The sequence below is a fragment of the Strigops habroptila genome, chromosome 8, assembly GCF_004027225.2.
Source record: "Strigops habroptila isolate Jane chromosome 8, bStrHab1.2.pri, whole genome shotgun sequence".
Lineage (NCBI taxonomy): Eukaryota > Metazoa > Chordata > Aves > Psittaciformes > Psittacidae > Strigops > Strigops habroptila.
In genome coordinates, this window is record NC_044284.2 from 39,579,645 (window position 1) to 39,601,934 (window position 22,290).

At 40.5% G+C, this 22,290-nt stretch overlaps 2 protein-coding genes across 6 annotated transcripts in view; one reads left to right on the top strand and one right to left on the bottom strand.

The window, feature by feature from the left end:
* Positions 1–671: 671 nt before the first annotated feature.
* SHCBP1L (SHC binding and spindle associated 1 like) lies at positions 672–12,943 on the top strand. The gene is given in 11 exon segments (XM_030496227.1): positions 672–768; positions 1,932–2,165; positions 5,147–5,264; positions 6,532–6,576; positions 8,411–8,511; positions 10,910–10,963; positions 10,966–11,099; positions 11,729–11,770; positions 11,772–11,824; positions 11,869–11,873; positions 12,759–12,943. Coding segments are annotated over 11 exon segments (1,068 nt in total).
* The window catches only part of DHX9 (DExH-box helicase 9), a 32,007-nt gene continuing 19,120 nt past the window's right edge, over positions 9,404–22,290 (bottom strand). For 4 of the 5 annotated variants that reach the window (XM_030496251.1, XM_030496250.1, XM_030496253.1 and 1 more), the window contains 7 exons: positions 21,446–21,557; positions 20,654–20,815; positions 20,361–20,488; positions 19,039–19,268; positions 16,513–16,628; positions 15,489–15,689; positions 12,720–14,569 (listed from right to left, as the gene is read on the bottom strand). In XM_030496251.1, coding sequence (XP_030352111.1) covers positions 14,299–14,569; positions 15,489–15,689; positions 16,513–16,628; positions 19,039–19,268; positions 20,361–20,488; positions 20,654–20,815; positions 21,446–21,557 — 1,220 coding nt within the window. In that variant the 3' untranslated portion in view covers positions 12,720–14,298. Of the gene's footprint in view, positions 14,570–15,488; positions 15,690–16,512; positions 16,629–19,038; positions 19,269–20,360; positions 20,489–20,653; positions 20,816–21,445; positions 21,558–22,290 lie in introns of all 5 variants that reach the window. The other variant, XM_030496249.1, reaches the window with a different exon arrangement.

Sequence of the window (22,290 nt, forward strand, 5' to 3'; positions counted from 1 at the left end):
GATCAACAAAACCAGACAAATTTGATGTTCTTTGGTAGATAAACCACATACAGGTTTATCCTGAGACATTACAAAACAATTTTAATAGGGTTGTAATAAAAAGAAAAAACTTGATTAAGTGTACTGATAACAGATGATATCTTGAGGAAACCCGGTATGGGCTGTAGAAATGAAACTTAGAAAAGGAAAAAATAGATGAGCTGATAGATGGGTTGTCTCAAAGACAGTGCTGTGCTTAGTGCTGTCCAGAACTGGCAAGAAAGATTTCCAGTCTTCACAACAATGACAGATAGCCAGTTGTCTCTTTTGTTTTTGTCACAGCCTGAACAGTAATGTTCCTTCAAACCATGGCACTGTATAGTACCATCAAGACTCTACCAAGCATGTTACAGTTTCTGTAGCTGTACACCATAACTTCCTGCATTTTTCACATATCCTCAAGCTTGTGGATTTGGAATTCTCCAGTAAATGGCTAGTTTGAAAAAGATTACCAGGGATGGCATGGAACAAGCACCTTTGTTAGGTATGTGCAGTCCCAGAGCCACTAAGAGGCAGAACCATCTTTCTACTTAAATAGTAACCTTTGTGTCTTAAATAGTGAGATGCCACCTGGTTAATACAACAGCAGAGCAGCAGAAGATAGGCTGTAGGCAGAGGATGCCAGCGATGCAATGGACTTTTTGGAATCGCAATACCTTTTGGAAAATCGGAAGATGAAAGAAAACAACTGGCTATCTATCTTGTGTGTCCTTGGTGCTATCCATGATGGTACGCATGCTGACGATACATGAAAACTCAGTAGGCCAAGGACCTATATAGTGTAATGTAACAGAATTTTGCCAAGGGTCTCTCTCAATGAAGGAACTTATTTGTCCGTGGGATAAAATGAGCATTACTAAGCACAGTGTGTGGTGATTATAGATTTTTTTTCTTCGAAAGACAACTAATGTTCTCTTTTAAGACTTCTGTTATGTAAACACTTTCAGCTCAAGATTAAGTTCCCAGCCTTCTCTTGGATAAGCTAGCTAGGCTGAAGTCTTTTCATTAGACCTATTTTTGGCTTTGGATAGTTTGTGATCACTTTGAACTCTCTCCAAATTTTTAACACTGTAAAAATGCTGGATGTGAGAATTGGGTACATTTTAGAAGTAATCTTTCCATTAGCATATGCAGAAATAATACAAATGTTTTTATACACATCTTTGCAGCCACCATGTGTTCACATCTTTTTTGTTCCCTTATTTATTTACAATTATTTTGAAGTCCTTTTCTGAGATAGCTTTTTACATAGTCAGATCTGCGCAGATCTATCTAAACTATCTAAACATGCTTTCCTGACAGAGATAATTTACTTGGAACAAAACAAACCAGACCTGAGTCCATATTTAAATTTACAGTAACTGCTCCTCCACTCCCTGTCTCTTTTGGAGAGTCTCCACTCAGAGTTTGAAAGTCACCTTTAACGAGGCTGAGCTTGGAAAGTTTCAGTCTGAAAACAAAGGCTCCATCGAATCTTGAAGAAACTCAAAGTAACTTATATAGTGTGGGAAAGCCAAGTAAGCTATTTGCCTTGCTTAAACAACTTTGAATATATGAGTCACAGGCAATGAGGAAAGGAACCATTCTTTAAATTGTAAATTCATAAACCAGCATTTGGGACAGCTTAAAGAAGCTTCTGTTGCTCACTTGTAGATGTTGGTTACTATAGCTACCTGATGTAACCATTATTTTTAAAGTATATTGCACATACATTCAAAAATATTCTGCCTGTAATTCTTTCCGGCAGAATATTCCTGTGTTCTGACAAATACCAATTTTTAGTTTAATACTATAGGCCATTTATTTAAGTAGCTTTGTCAGCTGAATCACAAGATCATATAGCTACGTCTGTATCTCTAATTCTTTGTGTGTATGATGATGCTAACATAAAGAGGTACTGACAAAAGTAGCCTTTTGTCTAACTTGGGTTACTTGCAAACCACCTCAGAGTTCATGATGTCAGCTCAAAGCCTCCGTATCTTTTGCTGAACCATTTTCCTCTCATTTTGAAAATATACCAAGAGAACTGGTTGGTAATGTTCTGGAGGAACTGGAGCTTTCTATGATGTTGCTGGAAGCCTGGCCTGAAGAGGGACAGAGTGATGTTGGATTTGAATTGCCCAGGCGTTGGAAGTTGAAACTTGAATCCAAAATGCACTAAGACTGAACATTTATTTTGAGTAAATCCATGTCACGTTGCTAAGAAGCTTGTCTTGGCTGAGCTGACCTTGCACAGAAATGTTTATCAGCTTCTAGTTGCCCATCCTTGGCTCTAGAGAAATCTCTGGTAGGTGGTCTCCTTGCTCAAGCTCTTTGTCCTCCTCTCACCTTATTCTTGTTACTTCCAGAGGCGTTGTTCCTTCTTCCTTTACTGTTCTCAGTAAGGCTATAGCAATTTATCTCAAAAACTGACAGGACATGTTAAAACATCTTTTTGGTCAAAAATGTCAGGTAGGCAACATTTGTATGGATCCTGATGACTCTTGTGATTGAGAACCACTCAGGGAGAGAAGGTTGTTGCAACATTGTCTTTGTTCCCAGTGATAAATTTAAAGTGACACTTCCAAAAGCAATCAGTTTGAATCCCAGATATTTTTCTTTGGGAAAAAATATAAACACTGAATTGTTTTAAGACTTCATCAAGTAAATGCAATTTGGAACACTAAAAGACAAAACTCTTTCTGGGTTTTTAAAAATTCAGTCTTGGACTTGATCCTGAATGAGGGAAGAAAGAGAAATCTTAATCTGAAGCCCTCAAGAGTCTGCAAACATGAAAAAGCTTTCCCATTCAATGTTGATTTGTTTTGCTTCATTTTTGGTGCTTCCCCCTTAGAATAAAGATTAACAATGGCAGTCTGTAATTCCTAAGCAGAATTTTCTTCTAATGGTTTTATTTTGTTTTTCTCACTTCATATATTATAGCCTACTTTAAAAATTGCAAAGATCCTTAACGATTGCTGTATGAGCATGTGATTAGAGGAACCTACTGAATGTGTGGTTCTCAGCAGAGAATGCAATATTCATTTGCACTGTGGGTTTCCTATCTGTTGAAGTCCTTCTTGTTAATAGTATTAAAAGTATCATATGTGTAAATAGTCTTCAGGATATTAGATTATTGTGTTATTGCCAAGAGTGAGCACACAGGACCATCTCCCAGACAAATGCCGTAACTGCTTGCGTTTCATCCAACATAAGATTGCCTCTTTCAGCTTTATTAATAGATTTAACATTAGTGAGATGGTTGTTGCTGTTTCAGGGGCTGTTTACTATGAGCTTTGGGAACAAACTGATATTAAAGCTGGAGTCTAGCTCTGAGTCTCCCACTGACTGATGATGGTGATCCTTTTTTTAGCAGTCATTCACATATGCAGAGCAACATCTTTCTGCTTGATTTATCCTAATTTACATAAAACCAAGATCAGTGTGTGTTGCACCTTCAATTTCTGCCTAATATACACATCCTCCTACAGATGCTTTGTGAACCATTACCACTGTAATCACATGCACATAGGCGCTTTTGTGAAAAACAAGAAAAGATCTTTGGAAGCAAACTTTTGTGATAACTGCTGCATCAGAGGTACTCCCAAGGCTAATGGCTTCTCCATTTCTTATCCTGGGCTAAAAAGGTTGGAAGTTCCTTGGCAAGCTCTTCAACAGGCACTTTTTCTCTCCACTGTGGGAAGGATTGGTGCAGGATGAAGATCCTGACCCACTGGTGTCTATTTTCAGTCTGTTCTTTTTGGTCAGCATGGCTTAAGCCATCTGTTATTTCATCACCCTTGCTCATCTTCTTTACCAGCGTAGCACAGCCACCTGGCTTCTGCATGGCTAATACAAGTGCACCTCTTCTACCCAAGTGCATCAGAAAAACTGGCCTCTACAGACAAAAGTGTAATTTTTCTTTAACCCCTCTTGTCTGTCTTTTCTCTTGTGGCAGCCTGCTGCCTTGCCCAAATGATAAGTGAAGCCAAACTGTGTTTCAGAAGCATTGCTGCGTCTCTGGCTAGTCCTGCAAGCAGCCTGCCAGCTCCATTAGCCAAACCAAATGTCTGCATTAGCCCTAAGGGAGGAGGATGAACCATTTTATGGCAGCTGTAAAAGGTCACACAGTAAACACCAGTGCTACTGCTCATCTGTTGTCCCAGCTGATCCAAGTAGTTTGGATGTGTGTATGGTACGTACATGAGCAAGCAGTTCAAAGCTCTCTCCTGGCTCTTCGAGATTCAGGTTACAAAATAGAGAATTAGCAAAACTGGTTTTGTGTTTGTTCTATCTAGTTTGAGACTGGTTGTTCAAATGAGATGGGTCTCAAGACTTACAACACTTTAAAACCTTTGCCTTAAAATACACATTCTGCCTTTCCTGCATAAATCTGTGCAAGCTCTAGGGCTTTTTGGCTTTGATTGTTTGTTTGTTTATAAGCATGGTGGCATTCCAAAAGATGATCAATATCTAAAAGCCTAACGTTGTTTCGCAGTCAGGGACGTACTAGAAATCTAATTTGGCTTCTCCTAAGACCAGAACCAAGCTGGTTTTGTTGTTGATTTTCACATTATTAGTTTAGTAGCCCTTTCCTTCTGCTTCCATGGTTGTTTTTGCAATATGTTTACATGTTCTCATTTCCTTCAGCCTTATCTCTCTGCAGGGATGTATTTGGGAAATGCATTTGAAACACCCAACAATGCTACTGATCCCAAATTCTTGTCTTTAAGAGAGTTTTTCTTATTTTGTATGCTACTGATTATATTCTGCGGAAGAACAGAAGTTTTATTGTCCTAGAATGCTTCCTACTCTTCTCCTTCCCCAATAAATTATAGTTATGCCACAATTTTATCTCATCTATTTGTAATTTTTACAGTCTCTCCACATTAGGAAAGTTACTTGCAAGCTTTTACATTTTAAAAATGTAAAATCTTACAGGTTAATAAAAAAAAAAAAAAAGGAGACAACTTTTTCCCGCTCTCTATTGCTGCTGTATCCACTTACATACCATAACGTGAAGATATCCCTTACATTCCTCAGTGACATCATTTGGAGAGGCTGGGATGATGATGAAAGTTGTGAGAAAGAGTCAGCTCTGGTTGAGGGACTATTCGTGCTGCCACAGGTCATCATTTAAAAAAACACCTGGAAACATATAAAATGTTGTGTTTGGAATTGATTCGTTATCAAAGTAATGTTAAAGAAGAACCGGCAGCTGGAGAAGCTGTTGAATACTGGAAGAAGTGAACTAGGAAGGCTCTCTGAACTACTGAAGGCGCAGAGGACCTACATCTCCGGCAACACTTCTGGGTCATTTGCTACCTGAAAATTTAGTGGGGAAAATAGAAATTAAAAAAATAAACAAAAAAACAAAGCAACCAAAACCTATTTCAAGGTATGTTTGATGCTTGTTATCTTTCAAAAATTGCTTTTTGGTAACAGTGACATGGTTGTAAATTACCAAATCTGTATGTTTTGTTCCTGATGCTTATAACACTTGCAGATGCATTATTATAAAAAAGTAAACCACCTGATGTTGCCCTTTTCTGTAGGGCTACTAAATAGGCAAAATTTAAATCTCTAGCAGCCTTGTCTTGGTTACGGTTTGGTGGAAGATTGGTCTGTGCTAATGAATCAGCAGCTGCAGGACTATACTGCATCTCCAGAGGGTATGTGCGTAGATTCACACTTACATAGGCTACATTAAATGAGATTAAGATTTTTAAATTACTTAGAAATTAAAAATGGGTGCCTGTGCAGCTGCTCTAACACACTGCAGAAGTCAGGCATGACTACATGCTACTTTTGAGCCTCCTCCTAAGGCAGCAGCTCCTGGGATGGACGACTGCCCATTCATTACCTTCCTTCATGTGTCTCTGAAACTCATGTTGGACTTTGTAGAATTGGCTCAAGGGCTAAGGTGCACAGGAAATTTTCAATGAGTTTGAATAGTGCAAATAGGCAGACAGCTACAGGCTGTGAATTTGCATACTTTGAAGTCAGTTCCATAGCATGTTTCATCAGATCTGGGATCTGTAAAAGAACTGCATTTTTTAATCAGATGTCTGCTTTGTTTAATGCAGAACTTGAATGGTATCCACTGAACACACAACTGATTTACTGCCATCCTCATTCAATCCATTTCACTATAAACAAATGTTTACATTCAATCCAGTACTACATATATTTAACATTTCCAGCATGATGTCTTAATAGTTTTTAGCTGAAAGTACATTGGTCCAGTATGAAAACTGATGAATATATTATTCCACCACTCCTGGTGAGCAGGGTGCTTTTGTCACCATTTTGGAGGTAAAGATTAAAGTACAAACTGTTAAGTGAGGGAAAAACAAAAAAAGGTGGTTTTGGTTGAATAGCCTGGGGCTTGTTTTCCAGGCTATTTAGCAATTTGTAAGTACTTTGAAATTGCATTTTTCGTTGCCTCGTATCCACAGGCTAACATGCAGATGCCTAGCACATTGCACACAGAATATAAAGAAAGCACAATTAATGTGAAACTGGATTAAATCTGTCTGGAATTACATGGGAAATCTGACAGTGTCAGGGAGAAAAATCTCTTCTCATGTAAATGAGCATATAAATTCCTTAATTATGACTTGAGTGATTATGCATCAGAACTACTCACCACCAGAAATATTTTATATTTTCAGAGGGGTAGTGGGGCACAACTATATTGGGCAAAATGTTCTATTTGATACCTGGCACAGTATGATAAAGATTTTTTTGTTTTTTACCGTAATGTGTCCTTGTATTAGGTAATGCAGTGTGATTTAATCCCAACTTTTATATCCACGGTCTTTGGTTATCCTCAGACTTCTGAGCTCTTATCAGCACCTGCTAATCGTGGATTCTTTCTTCCACCTTGGTTCCTTAAATTCATCTTCATTTGGATTAGAAAAATTCCTAACATCAAAGTCTACCCTTCCTACTACTACAGATGCTACTATCGCACCAGCAAAGCTCATACTTCGAACAGTGCCAGATTTCTGAGTCACTCGAAGATTTTTAAAAAATTAAGGTTTATAATGGTGCCTTGGAAAATATGACATCACTGGGAGCTTCTCACGAAAGTTTACTGCTGTGAGAGCATCCGGCAGGCCACACTTATACAGTTCCTAGCAGGCAGAGTTTGGATCAGCCTAAAATCTCAAAGTCTTTCTTGCCACCAAATCCCAGAATTGATCAGGCCAGCAGAGCGAAGGGGTGAAAAGTGGAGGACAAGTAGAAAACATCTTCAGAAGTGTCACTTGTCAGTGCCCGGATTAAAGCAGAGTTCCTATGTAAGAAAACATAGAATTAAAACTACAATAAATCCACCATTAAACGATGATACAGGTTACGAGATACTTAAACTCTGTCAAAGCAGTTTTGGTCCTATCTGTATCAGCTTGTCCAACAAATGTCATAAAAGCAGCTACACTGCAAGAGCTATGTTTAGACTTCAGCGCTTGTTTCCAAACATGAGTCAAAGCCCAGAACCTTGACATTTCACAAAGCTAAGGTTTATTTTGAGGATTCGGATGTGGCAAGCAGGTAGTCTGAGCAGCTGAGCACAAAAGGAAAACCACCTGAACTGGAATTATCCATAGTGCAGTGTAAAAATGAGCAATCAGTTGAAATATAAATTATCCTTTAAGACACTTTAAAATAAGTAACATAATTTTTTAAAACAACAACACTTGAGGTATCTTTTCTTCTTACTTGGAAGCTTTCCTAAACTCCTAGGTACCACCTACTATGTAACTTTTCCAGACTGGACCTTCAACTTTGTGTTCTCCATCCATAGGTGAGAATTTGGGCCATTATTACATTATTAGTGACAGATGGCACAAAGCTACATGACCAAATATATTATTCTTCTTTCTGCTTCCCATAGTTGAGAATTTTATTTTTCTTGCAATTTCTTCCCTCGGAAAGTGCACTGATGCAGCTGAGACAACTCTTACTCCCATTACCTTCTCTCCTCCCCCCCCCAAAAAAAAAACAAATCAGTTGGCTACGCTGAGTGACTAATCCCGTTAGTAGAAGGTAAGAGGAATAGTGAGGAATTACACACCAGACACTGGGTATAGGGCAGGAGTTGAGATGTACATGAAAACAGTAGCTAGGAAAAAAGCAGTTCTTCATGTGTTTTCCAGTATAGTCTTTCTGTATTGCAGATGGCAGCATGGGAGGAAAACTTGGAATTCCAAAATACAGTCCTGGTATCAAAAAACTCTTTGCAAAAGGAACTGACTGCAGGAAACAGAACAAGGCAGAAGGTTTTAAAATTACTCTTAAATTCAAAACCTTACTTTTGCTTTTTTTGTTTGTTTGGTTTTAGTTTACTCAAATGTAAGAAGTGGTGCTCACTCTTTCCTGTATGAATGACAGATATTTTTATGGATACTCCATTTCAGCAACATGATAATTTGAATGTTGCTTTAGAAAGCTGCCACAGTGAATATGATGTGGGCATTTTTCCAGGCTGCAAACTTATCCCCATTAACTAAAGGCATTATTACTGGACCTTAGTATTGTGTTCTCTTATAATTTACCTCTGTCTTTATGAATCATAGGCTCAGAAGCAGTCCCGATTAATGGTTCTAAGCAAATGATAGGCAACAGTAAGTTTCCCAGAGCTTTTAACAGAACTAAAAACTTTCAGTGTGAAAATGAACAGCAGAGTATAATTTGTTAGCTACGACCTAGGGAAAACAATATTGTGCAACTGGAATACAGTATAGCAGCAATTCAGTGGAAAATCAGTTTCATAAAACATATGTATATATAAAATATACACATTTTAAAGCAGCATGAAGTTAAATAGTCATAGAATCTCTAAAACAGGCAGGGCTCTTCCCTGATAGCTATTGAAAGGTGTTATTTATTGGGGTTTCTTTTTATAAGGACATCAATATTGGCAGTGTATTTAACACTCCCATAAGGTGGCAGGTTTAATATTAAATTAGCATCAGTAGAGTTTGCAGCCATACTCAGCAACTTACACCTTGCAGATTTAAAGGCTGCAAGCACCGATTATCTAAACGTCTGTACTCACTTGTGCATGTTTCCATGTTCAGGTTGATGCCTACACCATCATATGGTCTCGCAGCTTGCAAAATATGACATCATGTTCTGAGTTTATCTGCATCAATTTTTTATACATTTTAGTATCCTGAAAATAACACAAAAGTGCTCCTTCAGCTGCCCATCAGTACTGGTGTGCTGTTCTAATGCGCATTACCTCCAGGGGAGAACGGTCACTGAAACACATCCTGCTAACGCTGGCCCTTCTGCGACTTGAAGGCTTGTCCTGACCAGTAAAGCAAAGCCCCCCAGCAGAAACAAAGCTCAACTGAAGCTGTTCATTGCACCTCAGTCTTTTAGCGCCCCCCTTTTCTATCCAGACACAGACACACTGAAAATGCATGTGCTTCACCACCACTAAGGCAGCATCTCTTGTTTATTTAAATGACCTCCTCATCCTTCTGGACCCAACCTGCTTTTAAAAACCAGAGCCACATGCAAAGCTACTGGTTTTTATTGAGCTTGTTTTAAGGAACTTTCTGTTACTGCTGAGAACAAGGAAGTACCAAACAGGTTTCAGAGCTCTCGACAGCATCAGGAGAAAAGCACCAGGAGGCTAGGGAGCAGGCACAGAGGGAGATTGGGAATGAGGTGAGAGAAAATGCCAGCAAATCTCAGAGCTCGTGTGTGTCAGTGAAGTGGCATGCAGCAAGTGAAGTGGCATGCAGCAAGGCCACACTCTCTTGACAGACAAGTTCTGCACCAATAAAGTGCTTTTACCAGCCATTTTCAGATCCTTCTTCCATCAAAGCCCAGGGTGAGCAGGCACATTCAGATTAGAAGTGTTCACCTCAATCATTCTGCTTTCAGAGACAGGTAAGGCATCATGATCTCACAGGCTAAGCCGATCACCTTGATAAAAGTTTTCTGTGACATTAGCTTTCCTCTGGCCAGCATTCTCATCCGCTTTGTTATTTGGAGGCAAAAAAAGATAAATTACCTAATTGTAACGCTAATTTGGTCAGGAACAAATTCAGTGTGGGCACACTTTTAACACATGCTCTACACATCAAGTACAAACGTTTCTAAATAACTCCATAGAAAGATTGTTCCTATAAAGAAACTGCTTAAGAGAAAAGATTTCCTTTCAAAAGAAGGACTCATCCTCCTTGGAGGTGGTGGTCTTGAGATCAATGGAATACCATTAATGTTGATGCCACAACTGATCACTTAGCTTTCCTCTAAACTTTCTCCAAGTAAAGATCATAGCATCTTTCTGCTGAATTCCCCTCCACTGGTGGAAATCTCTCTTCGGCTAGAGATGTTTTTCAGTTCTTACCCTCGAGTACGTTATGCAAAGTGCAGGTTAAGTACCACCGTGTAGAGTAGGCAAATCTTCTGCATATTTACTCTAACAAAGCAACAAAAGGCAGACTCTCAGATTTCCTCTGTGACTAAGTATCACCTCAAAGACAAAAGCAAACGTGCTGTGTTTCTCATCTCTCTTGTGTGGAGACACACAATCTGTGCCTTTGTGGTTTGTGTTCTGCTCACCAGGCTTTTGAAACTGAGCCGTCAGTTTGCATGAACAGCAATCGTGTTTTGTTTAATACAGCATAGTGCATACAAACATGCAGGCAAGCACTGGGGCCAGAAATTAAGATAAAAGGTTGGTTTAATGGCAACTTCATAACTTGTTAGTAGCATTGTTAATATTTATGTGAGAGGTTTTAATACAAGCAAGACAAAAATTCCAGTAACCAACTGTTATCCTTCATATTATGGTTTTGACACTATTGTCAATATTACTTTCACTCTTCTCCTTTGCCACTTGGAACCAGATAACCACAATAAATCATAATTGCTTCCAAACCCTCTCATGAGAGCTTTGTGGTATCAAAATCCCAAGATAAAACACACACCTTAGGTCGGTCCAGCACAGAACAGTAGATGGTGTCGTGGCTGCTGAATCTGACCAGGTGATTGTAGCATCTGCACTCACTGGAGCTCCTCTGACCATCACAGACAGTGAGATTACTGGAGCTCAGGTAGTTTTTTCCTCTTAAATTTCAGCTAATTACATTTGTTATACAAGAGACATGAGCACTCTGACGAGCTGGCTTTTTGAAACAAAGCACAGACCAATTTAGTGACACAGTAAACTCATTGCAAGCTCAGTTTTTATAGTGAAAATGTACATGTCATTTCAGGTTAATTTTCAGTTTTCTGTACCCAGCCTGTTTAAGCTCCTCATTAGCATGTCAATCCTTGTATAGACTGCACTATTCATTTCTGGCACGTGAAGGGTAGGCAAGGGTTATTGCTTTTCCACTTAACTTGTCCTGATGCATTAGATATTAAAAACAGGACTGAACATTGTTAAGCAGTATTTTCATGCTGGACAGTCCTTAATATGTGAAACACTAAGCACATAGATAAAACCAACTAAGCTGTAACTTGTAGATGGTAAACAGTCCACAGCACCTTCCCCTCCACAACCTGTGACCTGAGTGGTCCTCAGGAGCAGGTATCCTTGCAAGCTCCATCCCAGCAGCAACTCCTGACACAATTTCATACATTATTACACCTGGCTGTACCCTTAAAGTGCCCATTAACTTCTTTTAACAATTCTTACAAGCAACATAATATTAGATTTAATCTTTCGGTTAATGAATAGGACTCTGGAGTTGAGCTGTACCCAAGAAGCACATCCAACTTAAGAGAGTTACAACATTCATCACTGCAATAGTACTAGAACCAGAGAGACCTCATAGTACAGCATTAATGTTAACATAGCATTTTTGGGTCCTTTTCCAGTAACAGTAAATGATAGCTTTACAGTTACAAATCAGAATAATTTTTGTAAATAGACCTAAGAAACATCAACTTTCCTCTAAAACGGGAATTTCTTTAGCTAGGACTTCATATTGAAGTAGCCCCAGTAAAAATATTTTTAGCTAGTATCAGAGAATATTGTACAAATACTTGATAATCACTGGTATCCTATTACACCTCCTAGAACTCCTCACAGTAGGAACAGGGAAAAGCTAATAGTAATTATGCAGTTGGAAGCAGTCTGTGGTGAAGGACCCCACTACACATGAAGGCCTGATCAGAACAAAACCTTAACTGAAATAGCAGGACTCAGTCATGGAAATGCCTGCAGAGCTGCTTTCCAAGGGGGGGCCAGCTTGCCAGAGTTCATCTGAATTTTTCCCAGTATCTCCAGTTCTATTTCTGCATATGTAAAACTGAGGCAGTGCTGAACAGCCTGCTGCTGTAGAGCCCTTCCTTAAGCTCTGGTCTGTGCTCACCTTGCACCCACCTCTCCTGCTTCTTGTTTAAATACTGACTTCTTTTGAAGACCAGTAACAGCTAAATTGAAAGCTTTAACAAATGTTAGATCATACTTAAGACTTGTAGGATTGATACTAAAATTATTAAGTATAGTTCTCTTTAAAACCCTTAGACATCTGCTTCCTGTTTCCAGTTTCGTGTTAGTAACACAACTGCAATAACACAATGGACGGGCAAGCCAAGGCAAGCTAGTTTTGTCTGGATGCAATAAATACAGATGTGGAAAGGACAGGTAACAAACGCTACAGCACATCTTTCAATGTCTATCCCTGCTGATTCCCTAACAGAAAAAGAAAAATAATCACATTTTCAGTAGTGGTGGCACAGAGTGACCATTCTTCAATCTGCAGAAAAGTCCACACCAGCAGAAAGGGTTGTGGAGTTTACTGCATCAGACCATGCAGAAGATGATACATGCTCCAAATTAATCCCAGATTTAAGTTTGGAGATGAATACTGATACACTTGATGATATCAAAGATAGCTCTGTAATTCACAGCTGGATACCTAAGCTTCATGTAGCATTTGGCTTTTAGCAGTTTTGATTAAAGAAACAGTGCTTCACCCTTACCCAGCTTTTAAGAACTCGTCATTAGAAATACAAAAAATGTTGGACTTGCTTTAAACTTCACTCAAATACCAACATCTCCCACGCCCCAGTAAGCACAACTAATTATTGCTTCTGAATAAGCGTTCTAGTTGGATTAATGGGGAGGTTAATCTCGTCAGACTTGGTAACGCAACAGGATTCATACCAAGCTGCGTGCACAGTCACCTTCCTTTGCTGCTGCAGCACAGTCTGTGCGAGGGGCAGTACCTGCCTGCTGCTGCCCCAAGCCAGCACAGCTGGTTTTGTGGCTGTGCGATGAAAGAGGCAAGGGAGTCCCACCAGTTTGGGCCAAAAAAACCCCATTCATACACAAACATTTATCGTAAGCTGGAGCACTTCTCCCACCTGGTTTACACAACCCAGCCTGACTGCAGAAAACCCTTAAGAGTAATCTGTACCTGCGGGTACCCCGTCATCCACCCCTGTTCCAGTCATTTCCCAGGTGCTCGTCTGAGAGGTACAGAGGAAACCATACCTCACTGAAGGGCTTTTTACCCTCTGTGTGTCAATATACTTATGCAAGCACCAGGCAGCCAGCTGAGTTTTGAATGTCTGGAGTTCACAGGCTGCAATTTCAATGAATTCTCATTAAAGAATTGCTCTTTCACATGCATTTGGAAGAATGAATCGTGACTATTTCAGAGTAGCAATGTAAATGAACACTGCCTCAGATGAAGGGCACAGTTAATGCTTCTGAGATCACTTCAGGTTCTGCAGAGACAAGCAGCATCACATCAGTCTTGAAAAAGGAATTCTATGTTCCTGCATTATCTGGATCAGCAAAAGAGCTCATCAGCTGTGCCGCAAAGTGTAACACAGCGAGCAGCAGGCAGTGGCTGGCTGCAAAGGGCTAAGTGCTGCCTAGCATAGACAGAAAACCACTGCAGCAAGGCCAATTTGCACAGTTTATTAGATGACAAAGAAAAACCCCCACTGAGCGAAAGTTCTGTAATTATTTGTTTGGCAGAGAATGGTTTTAGACACTGAAAAGGTTTCCTCAAATGCCTTTTACCTTCTACAAACAAAACTAACAACAGAACAGCTCCAAAATCTAAATCCAACTACAAAATTCAACATATAGCATATAAGTCTTTAAAACAAACTCTTTATTAAGAACAAAATCATACAGCTTGCAGTAAATTTCCTAAGGGTAGGATATCTTACAGAGCTCTACTTGTACTAAGAAACTGAAATGGCAAACAGACTGGTAAGGGCAAGAAAGGAATTTGAGAGAGAAACGCGCTTCAGTCGAAGTGGAAAGACTCCTCTGAACTTCTGTAACTACCACCCACCCCTCCCCGAATCCCCATAGCCTCCTCTATAGCCACCGCCTGCTCCTCGATACCCTCCTCCTCGATAGCCACCCCCACCTCCGTAGCCTCTCCCTGGGCTACCTTGGTATCCTCTTCCTCCTGAGGATCTGCCAGAATAGCTGTAGCCATGGTACCCTCTACCCCTGTAGCCAGGGCCATGGGGGTAACCTCCCCAGCCTCTGAAGCCACCTCCGTTGTCGTAGCGAGCCATTTTGGGGGGCCGAGGACCATCTCCATACCTGGCAAAGAGAAGCATTACATACTTGATGCAATCATATGGAGTTGTTGGGGTTTTTTTGTTTTTTAATTACAGGAATAACCAATTGCCAAGCTGCTCAGTTGAGATGCCTCTATTTTCTGTTAACAGAATGCAATGTTTGAATTACAGGTGTGCATTTGCTCCTTGTCCACGTCAGTAAAGAAAAGCTAGGAATGGCCTGTCATGGCACCTAAGCAGTTTCTCCCTCTAAATCTCACACAGGTCTACATCTGGGATAGAAAGTTTTCCTCTCAATCCCACTTCTGCAGCTCACACAAATTCATAGGGAGCCCTGGTCCTGTTTATGTGAGCACAGTGATCTTTATTTTGCTCCTCACAAAGCACAGTGAAGTCCACATCAAAGCTGTTCTTTGTTTTTTTCCTTAAATTACTAACAGCTCACAAGTGTTTTCATTTTTCTTTGCTTCAGAAGCAAGTCATGAAAATAAGGGGCAAGGGAGGGGTGCAAGCACAGACAAATATTTGTTTTATCTCCAGAGACAAAGACAAATAGGTTTGCCCAAAATAAATTTGGATTATCTTTTTTTAAAAGTCATGGTGTTTTGGAAGAGACGATGACAGCTTTTATTCCTGAGAGCCGCTTGTCCTTCCTGTGAAAAGAGGCAATGATCTATCTGCCTCAGTGTCAGAACATGACACTTTTACATACATGCAGACTACTGACTTTGAAACGAAAGCCTGAAGCTCCTGTCCACACAGGAGAAGACTCTCCTCATGGTTTTAGCTCTGGATTTCTGCAGCCACTGTGCAGGGAGGGGGCAGTGGAGCTGGCAGCTCTGGCCTGCTCTGTTCACCCTCTTGCTGTCTATGGGGGCAGAGGTGGTGAGCACTCCTCACCCCAGAGCTCCAACTGCACAAGCCAATGAAGCCAAGCTAACCTTGCATTAGCAGCCATGAGACCAATGCCTGCGGCTGACGGCCTGGAGATCTGACGGATCATATTCAGCATTCGCTCATATGCTGGGTCCAGCTGCTGAATCATCTCAGGATTTTTAGTCACTTCCACAACAAGAGCCTCCATCGCAGCACGCAGAGCAGTGATGCAGGCAGCTGCGTTGTGGGACATCTTCAGCTTGATCCTAGAGCATAAATTAGTATATTAGATGTATCCCAACTTCCAGGAGACAACCTGTTATGAAAGATGTTCTGTAGAGTGGCTTTTCATTGAGTGATGCACACACTGAGCCAGAAATATATATTCTCATCTTTGAAATTTGAATTTGTCAATGAAAGAGCATGAAATTCAGAAGGCAAAATTTTTAAGATCCCTAAAATTGGACATTGATATAACTATCCTTCTGTTTAAATTTTCTCTTGAAATTTAACAGAAACACCACAAATACATAACCCCTAGCATCAAAACAAAGATTAAAAAAAAATAAACTAAGAACATGAGACTAGATATTAGATATTAGTGAATTAAGCTGAAGCAGTTCTTAACCTCCATTTTACTGAGCAGGGCAGGGAGAAGACAACATCCAGATGGTATTTAGTCATGGCCATAAAAATGTATGCTGCCAGAGGCAACCATTTCTCTCCTCAAGCTGTATTCTGGGACTTAAAAACAAGGTTTCCTCAGCCTCTGTCTGAAGAGGAGGTCCAAAACATATAATGCCCTTATTCACATTCCAGTTAAAGGGGGAAAAACCAGCCATTTTTATGGAAACTGCCTGGTATTATGTTTTCAATTTAAGCAGATAATCTGCATGAAACAGTGCTGCCAATACAAACCCCTCCCTTCCTCACAGGAAACAAATGTAATGCCTTCACAATTAGCCTGTAGTGCATAGTTTGCTGTAGGGTTCCTATTCTATAGAGATTTACGTCTGTGTTAGCAGATCTCGCCCTCAGCCTGTGGTCTTTCACAGACTTGCATATTATGAACACCAAGGAGGTCCATACCAATCATCTACCAGAATGAGCTCCCCATCCGACAGTACTTTCTTGGAGGCAAAAAGAAGCAGCTGTAGCGGGCTCACCAAGGTCATTGCTTTGGCAGAGATAGCTCGTGTTCGAATCTGCAGGTGGAAGAGGAATATGACTCTTGAAATGGAAAACGGATCTCTACACCTTCCTCTGGCCACCAAAACCAGAGAATTTTCTGTAACAAAAACAACCCCCTACACAAAAAGAAAACCTAGGTATAATGTTAGGAAATCGCAAGAGCACAAGTGCAAACAAAACTGAATGTGAGGCAGATGTTTACAGGGATTCAGAACTGGCTCGAGTGAAAAAAAAAAACAACAAACAAACAAACAAACACACCAAAAAAAACCACCCAAAAAACACAAAACAAAAACCCAGACCAAAAAAAGACCTAAAACAAAACACCCCCAACAAAACATCAAAACAACCTGCCATTTTAAAGTATTAATTTTTCCATGACTGTGTGCCTGCAATTATGCAGCTGATGTTTTGCAAGAGCTATCTTGTGCTTTGCCAACCCAAAAATGACTAAGGCATAGCTGAACTATCTTCCACCTTTCGCACTGCTGTGGCTGTGATGGAAAGCTCATTGCTTCTTTAGTAGAGCCCTACACTTGCAAATTTGGAAGTTGCTACATGTCCGTGCAGCCAGCCCACTTTGTCATTTTATAGAAACAAGACCTTAAGCTTGTACTTGAAGTGAGCACTTGGAAAATATCAAGCCAACTGTCCTGAGCCAGAAATAACGGCACGGACTACTCAGGCTACTGCCCTTCATTTTAAAGGAGGAACTGAAGAGCAGTACTTAGGATTTCAGCTTCCCACCCTGATAGCTGCCTCTCTCCCTCCTTCCTTTCACACAGCAGCATCATGGGCAAAGTCTGTTGTACCTCAGGGAGAAGATTTGCTCCCACCTGGAAGTTACCACACATGCTCAAAAGAGAGAAACTTTCAGACTCGAATTTGTGGCAGAAGAATGGCCAGTGCAAGGAGCATTGAGCTTGCACGTCAGAGAGAGACTGCTAAATGCAGCAGGAAACAGACAACCAGTCCTCAGAGAGAAGCTGTCTTTTAGCAGGTACATAATGGGTAGGAAGAGAGCTGCACAGAAATCCATCCTTCACCCGAGTCTCACTCAGGTCCTCTCTTAGCCACTCTTAAGCTACCATCTTAAGTCACTCAGTTTCCCATGTGTATTTTGGTTTAAGAAAGCATAGCTTTTTGAGTTCAAAAGTCTTATGCTGTTTCTAAGGGAACTCACTCTACAGAGATTATTGTGGCAGGCCAAAGGTCTGACCCACTTGGGATCCTGACATAAAGGGTGAAGAAGAGGCAAAGTCTCACCACAGCTCTGAACTATATATGTGGAAATCCACAGTGTCAAGCTGAGCCCATGGCTGGTGCCCAAAGGAGTCAAAATTCCATTTATTACTGTGTGGTTTATCTGCCATTACTAAAACAAGTTGCATGTGAGGAAAAAGGACTGAGGATATGAAAATCAGCATAAACAAACTGTAACTGTGAACTAACCACTGCAGACAGGTGACAAAAAGGAAACCCCTACAGCATCACTTCTGCTATAATATCTTTAAAGGCTCTCCTTACAGCAGGAGGCTTTGCTAATTCAATGCTTGTTCTCAAAAACAGTTTTACGGCACTTCCCAGGCAGAAGAAACTCTGAAGAAGAAACAGCTGGTTTCAACAACAGGCAACAGAGTTTCAGGGCCTCCCCATCACTGTGCTGGAGTAACTGCACAGGCAGCAAAAGCAGGCCAGCAGCCCAAGAGCCATCTCCCCCCACATCCTACCCAAAGGCATTGCCTTCATTTGCTTCTTGGAAAAAAAGGTGAGCAGGAGCAGTTTCATTCATGATGGCCATCGCTGAAGCATATGAGAACACCCAGGGGTTAAAGTGTACATGTACAGCATGTGCCGAGTACACAAAATTAATGGCATGGAGGAAAAGGTCATGGCAACCCTGAGGAAAGCATCTCAGGGTTTTTATGAGATGCTTGGGAAATGGGAATTGTCCTCAAGAGATGACAAACTGCCTACATGCCAGAAAGGGAGCACCCCACTGCCATATTACATGCTCCCGTTTTGCCTCTGGATTCATAAGCAGCAGAGGCGATACAGGCAAAATTTCTTTAGTGCCTGATTAGTATGGAAGTGCTCCCAAAGCAATCTCTTAAAGAAGACAATAATTTAGATCTTTCTCTGTGACCTGGCTGTTTTCACAAAAGCCACAGGAACTTTCTGCGCAGTTCTACTTCTACTGAATTTAGTTGCCTAGAAGTTACTGGAAGGCTGAGTGACACCATGACCACATAAGGTTCACCTTCCAAAAAAACCCCCAAATAACCAACCAACCCAACAAGCAAACCCCCCTAAAACCAAGCTAAGTACTGCATGGTGTAGGTTTTTTCTTATGGCAAGAGAGAGAGGCAAAAAGATAAAAAGACAACTTGGTAGCAAGTGATCAAGAACAAATTCAAAGTCTACCTTTTCTCCAAAAACAAAAAAAGGCGATGGATACTTGATTTCCTGGCTGCTGAAAGGGCAGTTGACAGATGACTTGTGGATAAGTGCGTTGTGCCCCTCAGTGGTAAGAATTTTCCTCTTCTCCTTGTGGTAGCAGACATTGGGGTAGACCCCAAAAGCAAGCAGGGAGATTACAACATCCAGATTATTATCCGGTCCAGTGTTGTTAAACGGTTGAGTCATCAAACATTCTGTTGACAGAGAACAGAAGACTGGCTCACATCCACAGGTCACGTAGGACAGTACAGCAGAGTTGTTTAGGATCCTGGATCAATGCATTTTCTGATTCAATCAACTGGTAGATATGCATCTGTTCTCAAATGACCTCTGCACTCAAAACATTTCAGTTCTAGATTCAATTTTCAACTTATTCATGGAGAGAAAAAAGCTGAAAAATGCTACTAACAAAGAGGTACTTTTTTCTCCCGAACTTTTCAAAAACAAGGAGAGGGGTTTGCCCAGAATGTGCTGTACTGCAGTGTGTTTACTGTCATTTGTTTTGGAGATAGATCTTTTGGGGGAGGTCAGAATGGATGTTTTCTTTAGTTTATTTGTTACAAACCTCCCCAGAGTCTCCGGTGGCTTGTTTTCAGGTCATCTTGCCCAGAAATAAAGTTAAGGATAATTGCAGCAATGATCCCAGCAGCGGGGGGGGGGGGGGGGGAATGGAATTTCAAGAAAAAAAAAGGAGGGGTAGATGAACATCTGCTGAACCCAGCCAGTTGTGCCATTTCACTGAGCAAGCTCCCCAGGAACATCAGGCAAACTCAGAACCTGGTCAACTTGAAGTTTTTCCTTAGAAAACTTAATAACATGCCACAGTATTGCACACCCCTCCTGTGGCACAAACCCAGAAAATCATAGGGCACAGCACACTGTTTAAATCACACAGACTCCCCCCTAAAGCTAATGAAAAGGAGGGGGCAAGTACAGCATGGCACATTTTGGAGATGCAACAAGTGAAGGAGAAAGAAGATCAGCAAGTTAACTCTCTTAAAGTCAATTGCTTAATAGATTTTTAATCCTGCAGCCCTAACCTCAGCCTCCAAAATCTCCCTATGTTGCTCCACAGCCATCACAACTTCTCTGGTTTTAACAAATAAGACAGAATGACTCAGCACTAAAACTTCATCTGAACACAGCTGTAAAAGCAGAACAGCTTTATGGCAAATCCACTATAGGCCTCTGTGCTCGTGTGCTCATCCTAGATTATCTTGCTTGTTTATTTCTCATCTCAGAATGAAAATCACAGTCATTAAATTACTATGTCCAAGCAGAATCACCTTCAGGGAAGCCGGAATTCATAAGTATATCTTTCAGCTGGACTTTTGCTTCCCAAGTCATTCTAAGAGTAGCCATGCTGAGTCTTTTGTGTTCACAAAATCTTTTTTCTGCTTCTTCACCACCCATTCTAAAAAACAAACAGAGTGAATTAGAAGTCTCTTCAAGAAAAGGGAAAGTAAGACAGTCTAGCTGTCTAGTTAGAGCATCCATTGATGTATCTAGTCTGGCCACAAATCTGCTCACCCTGTGCTACCCATAACTTCTGATCAAATTTTGTGCCAAGACAATATACCTTGCATCATCCCAGGCTTGGAAGACGGAGAGCAAAGCAACATGATCTGAAAACCTGCTCCCAGCAAAATTCCTATGGACATAACCCAGGCGTTTGCCTTCACAGATAAAAGGTTCAGGGAAACAGGTAGCTGCAGAGATGGTACAAACAGCATCCCCCACACTGAAAGAAACCACAAAAGGATCGGGTTTATTCACAGTATTGCTGCCAGCAGGTTCTACAGGCTGTTGATACTAGTAAAAACTTCTCCACCAGAGATCTTAGTAATTTAGCCCTTATCTACCAGAGTTCTTTACAGAAACACTTCCCCAGAAGTGCATGTTAAATTAGCTCCAATTCCAGTACTTTCACAACAGCAAGAGTTCACAAGCCCTTTGTCTAACCTTCCCTCTATACACCATCTTTTTCTGGTGAAAAGGACCCTACAGCCATCACAATTACAAATAACAGATATTTACTGCTCGTCAAAGCAAAACAAGTGGATTCACTTTTCTTCTTATCTAGGTGTCACATTTCACATATCCCCACCGCTGTCTCACTGCTGTACTGAAGAGTCCCACTCTTAATTCATAATTATTCAGCCTCTACTGCTCCCTTGCAGTTAACTATGAATTTCATGACTACCTTATTCCCTATGCTTGAAGTTATTTATCCTCTGTTCTTATGAATATTCAGTTTCCTATTCCCAGCTGTTTATTGCTCATTTAGATATATTGTTTTTTCTCTTGTAGAGTGCATGTCTACAGGCTCAAGAACTCTGAGATAAAAGACCACTGAGACTACTAAACTTACTAAAAAATACAGCCCATTATCATCATCTTGCCAAGACGAGGTTCAATGGGAAGTTTGGCTAGGATTCTTCCAAGAGGTGTCAACTCATCATTGGAATCCAGGGCATCGAGCTCTGAAACAAGATCTCTTATTATCAAAGACGGTTAGCTAAACGTTCTGTTCATCAAAAAAGAGACCACCACAAACTTTCTCTTCCATGAGGCTTTGCCTTCCATTAGCTAAAAATTTTTACCTGAGCTCATTCTCAAAACTATCAATCCACTGTCAATAATAAAATCTAACAGATATCTGTGGCTATTTGCTGTACAGACTGAAGGGTCTTATGAGTATCTCTCTAGCCATTTGGCCATTAGCATTAAACTCTTCTTCATAAACCTCTATTTAAGTTTGCATGACAAACAACACAAGTGTGATCCTTAAAACCCTTTCAAGATATACATGAAAAATGCAAACTTATAGTTCACATGCTTTATTTATGACTACTTTGGGAAACTTCAACAAAACTAAAAGCTTTACATAAAAAAAACCAAACATAACAAAACCCCAACCTTTGTAGCCTTAGTAATTAAATGGGAAAGCAAACAAATAAAGGACTCCTTAGCCACTACCAAATCAATTTTTCTTGGTACGTGTTGAACCAAAAGCCTACAGAATATTTTGAATAATAGCAAGTCTGACCATCCTAAAAGCATACTAGTAGTATGCACACACTGAAAAATCACAGGCCACCCAGGAAATGGAGGCACATGCAGGAACTGCTATTTGTTGTTAAAACTGGAAATGTTGCCTTTTCCCCTGGCTTTGCATTTCTTATCTGCAGTGTAAGAAAAACAATAACAATTTTT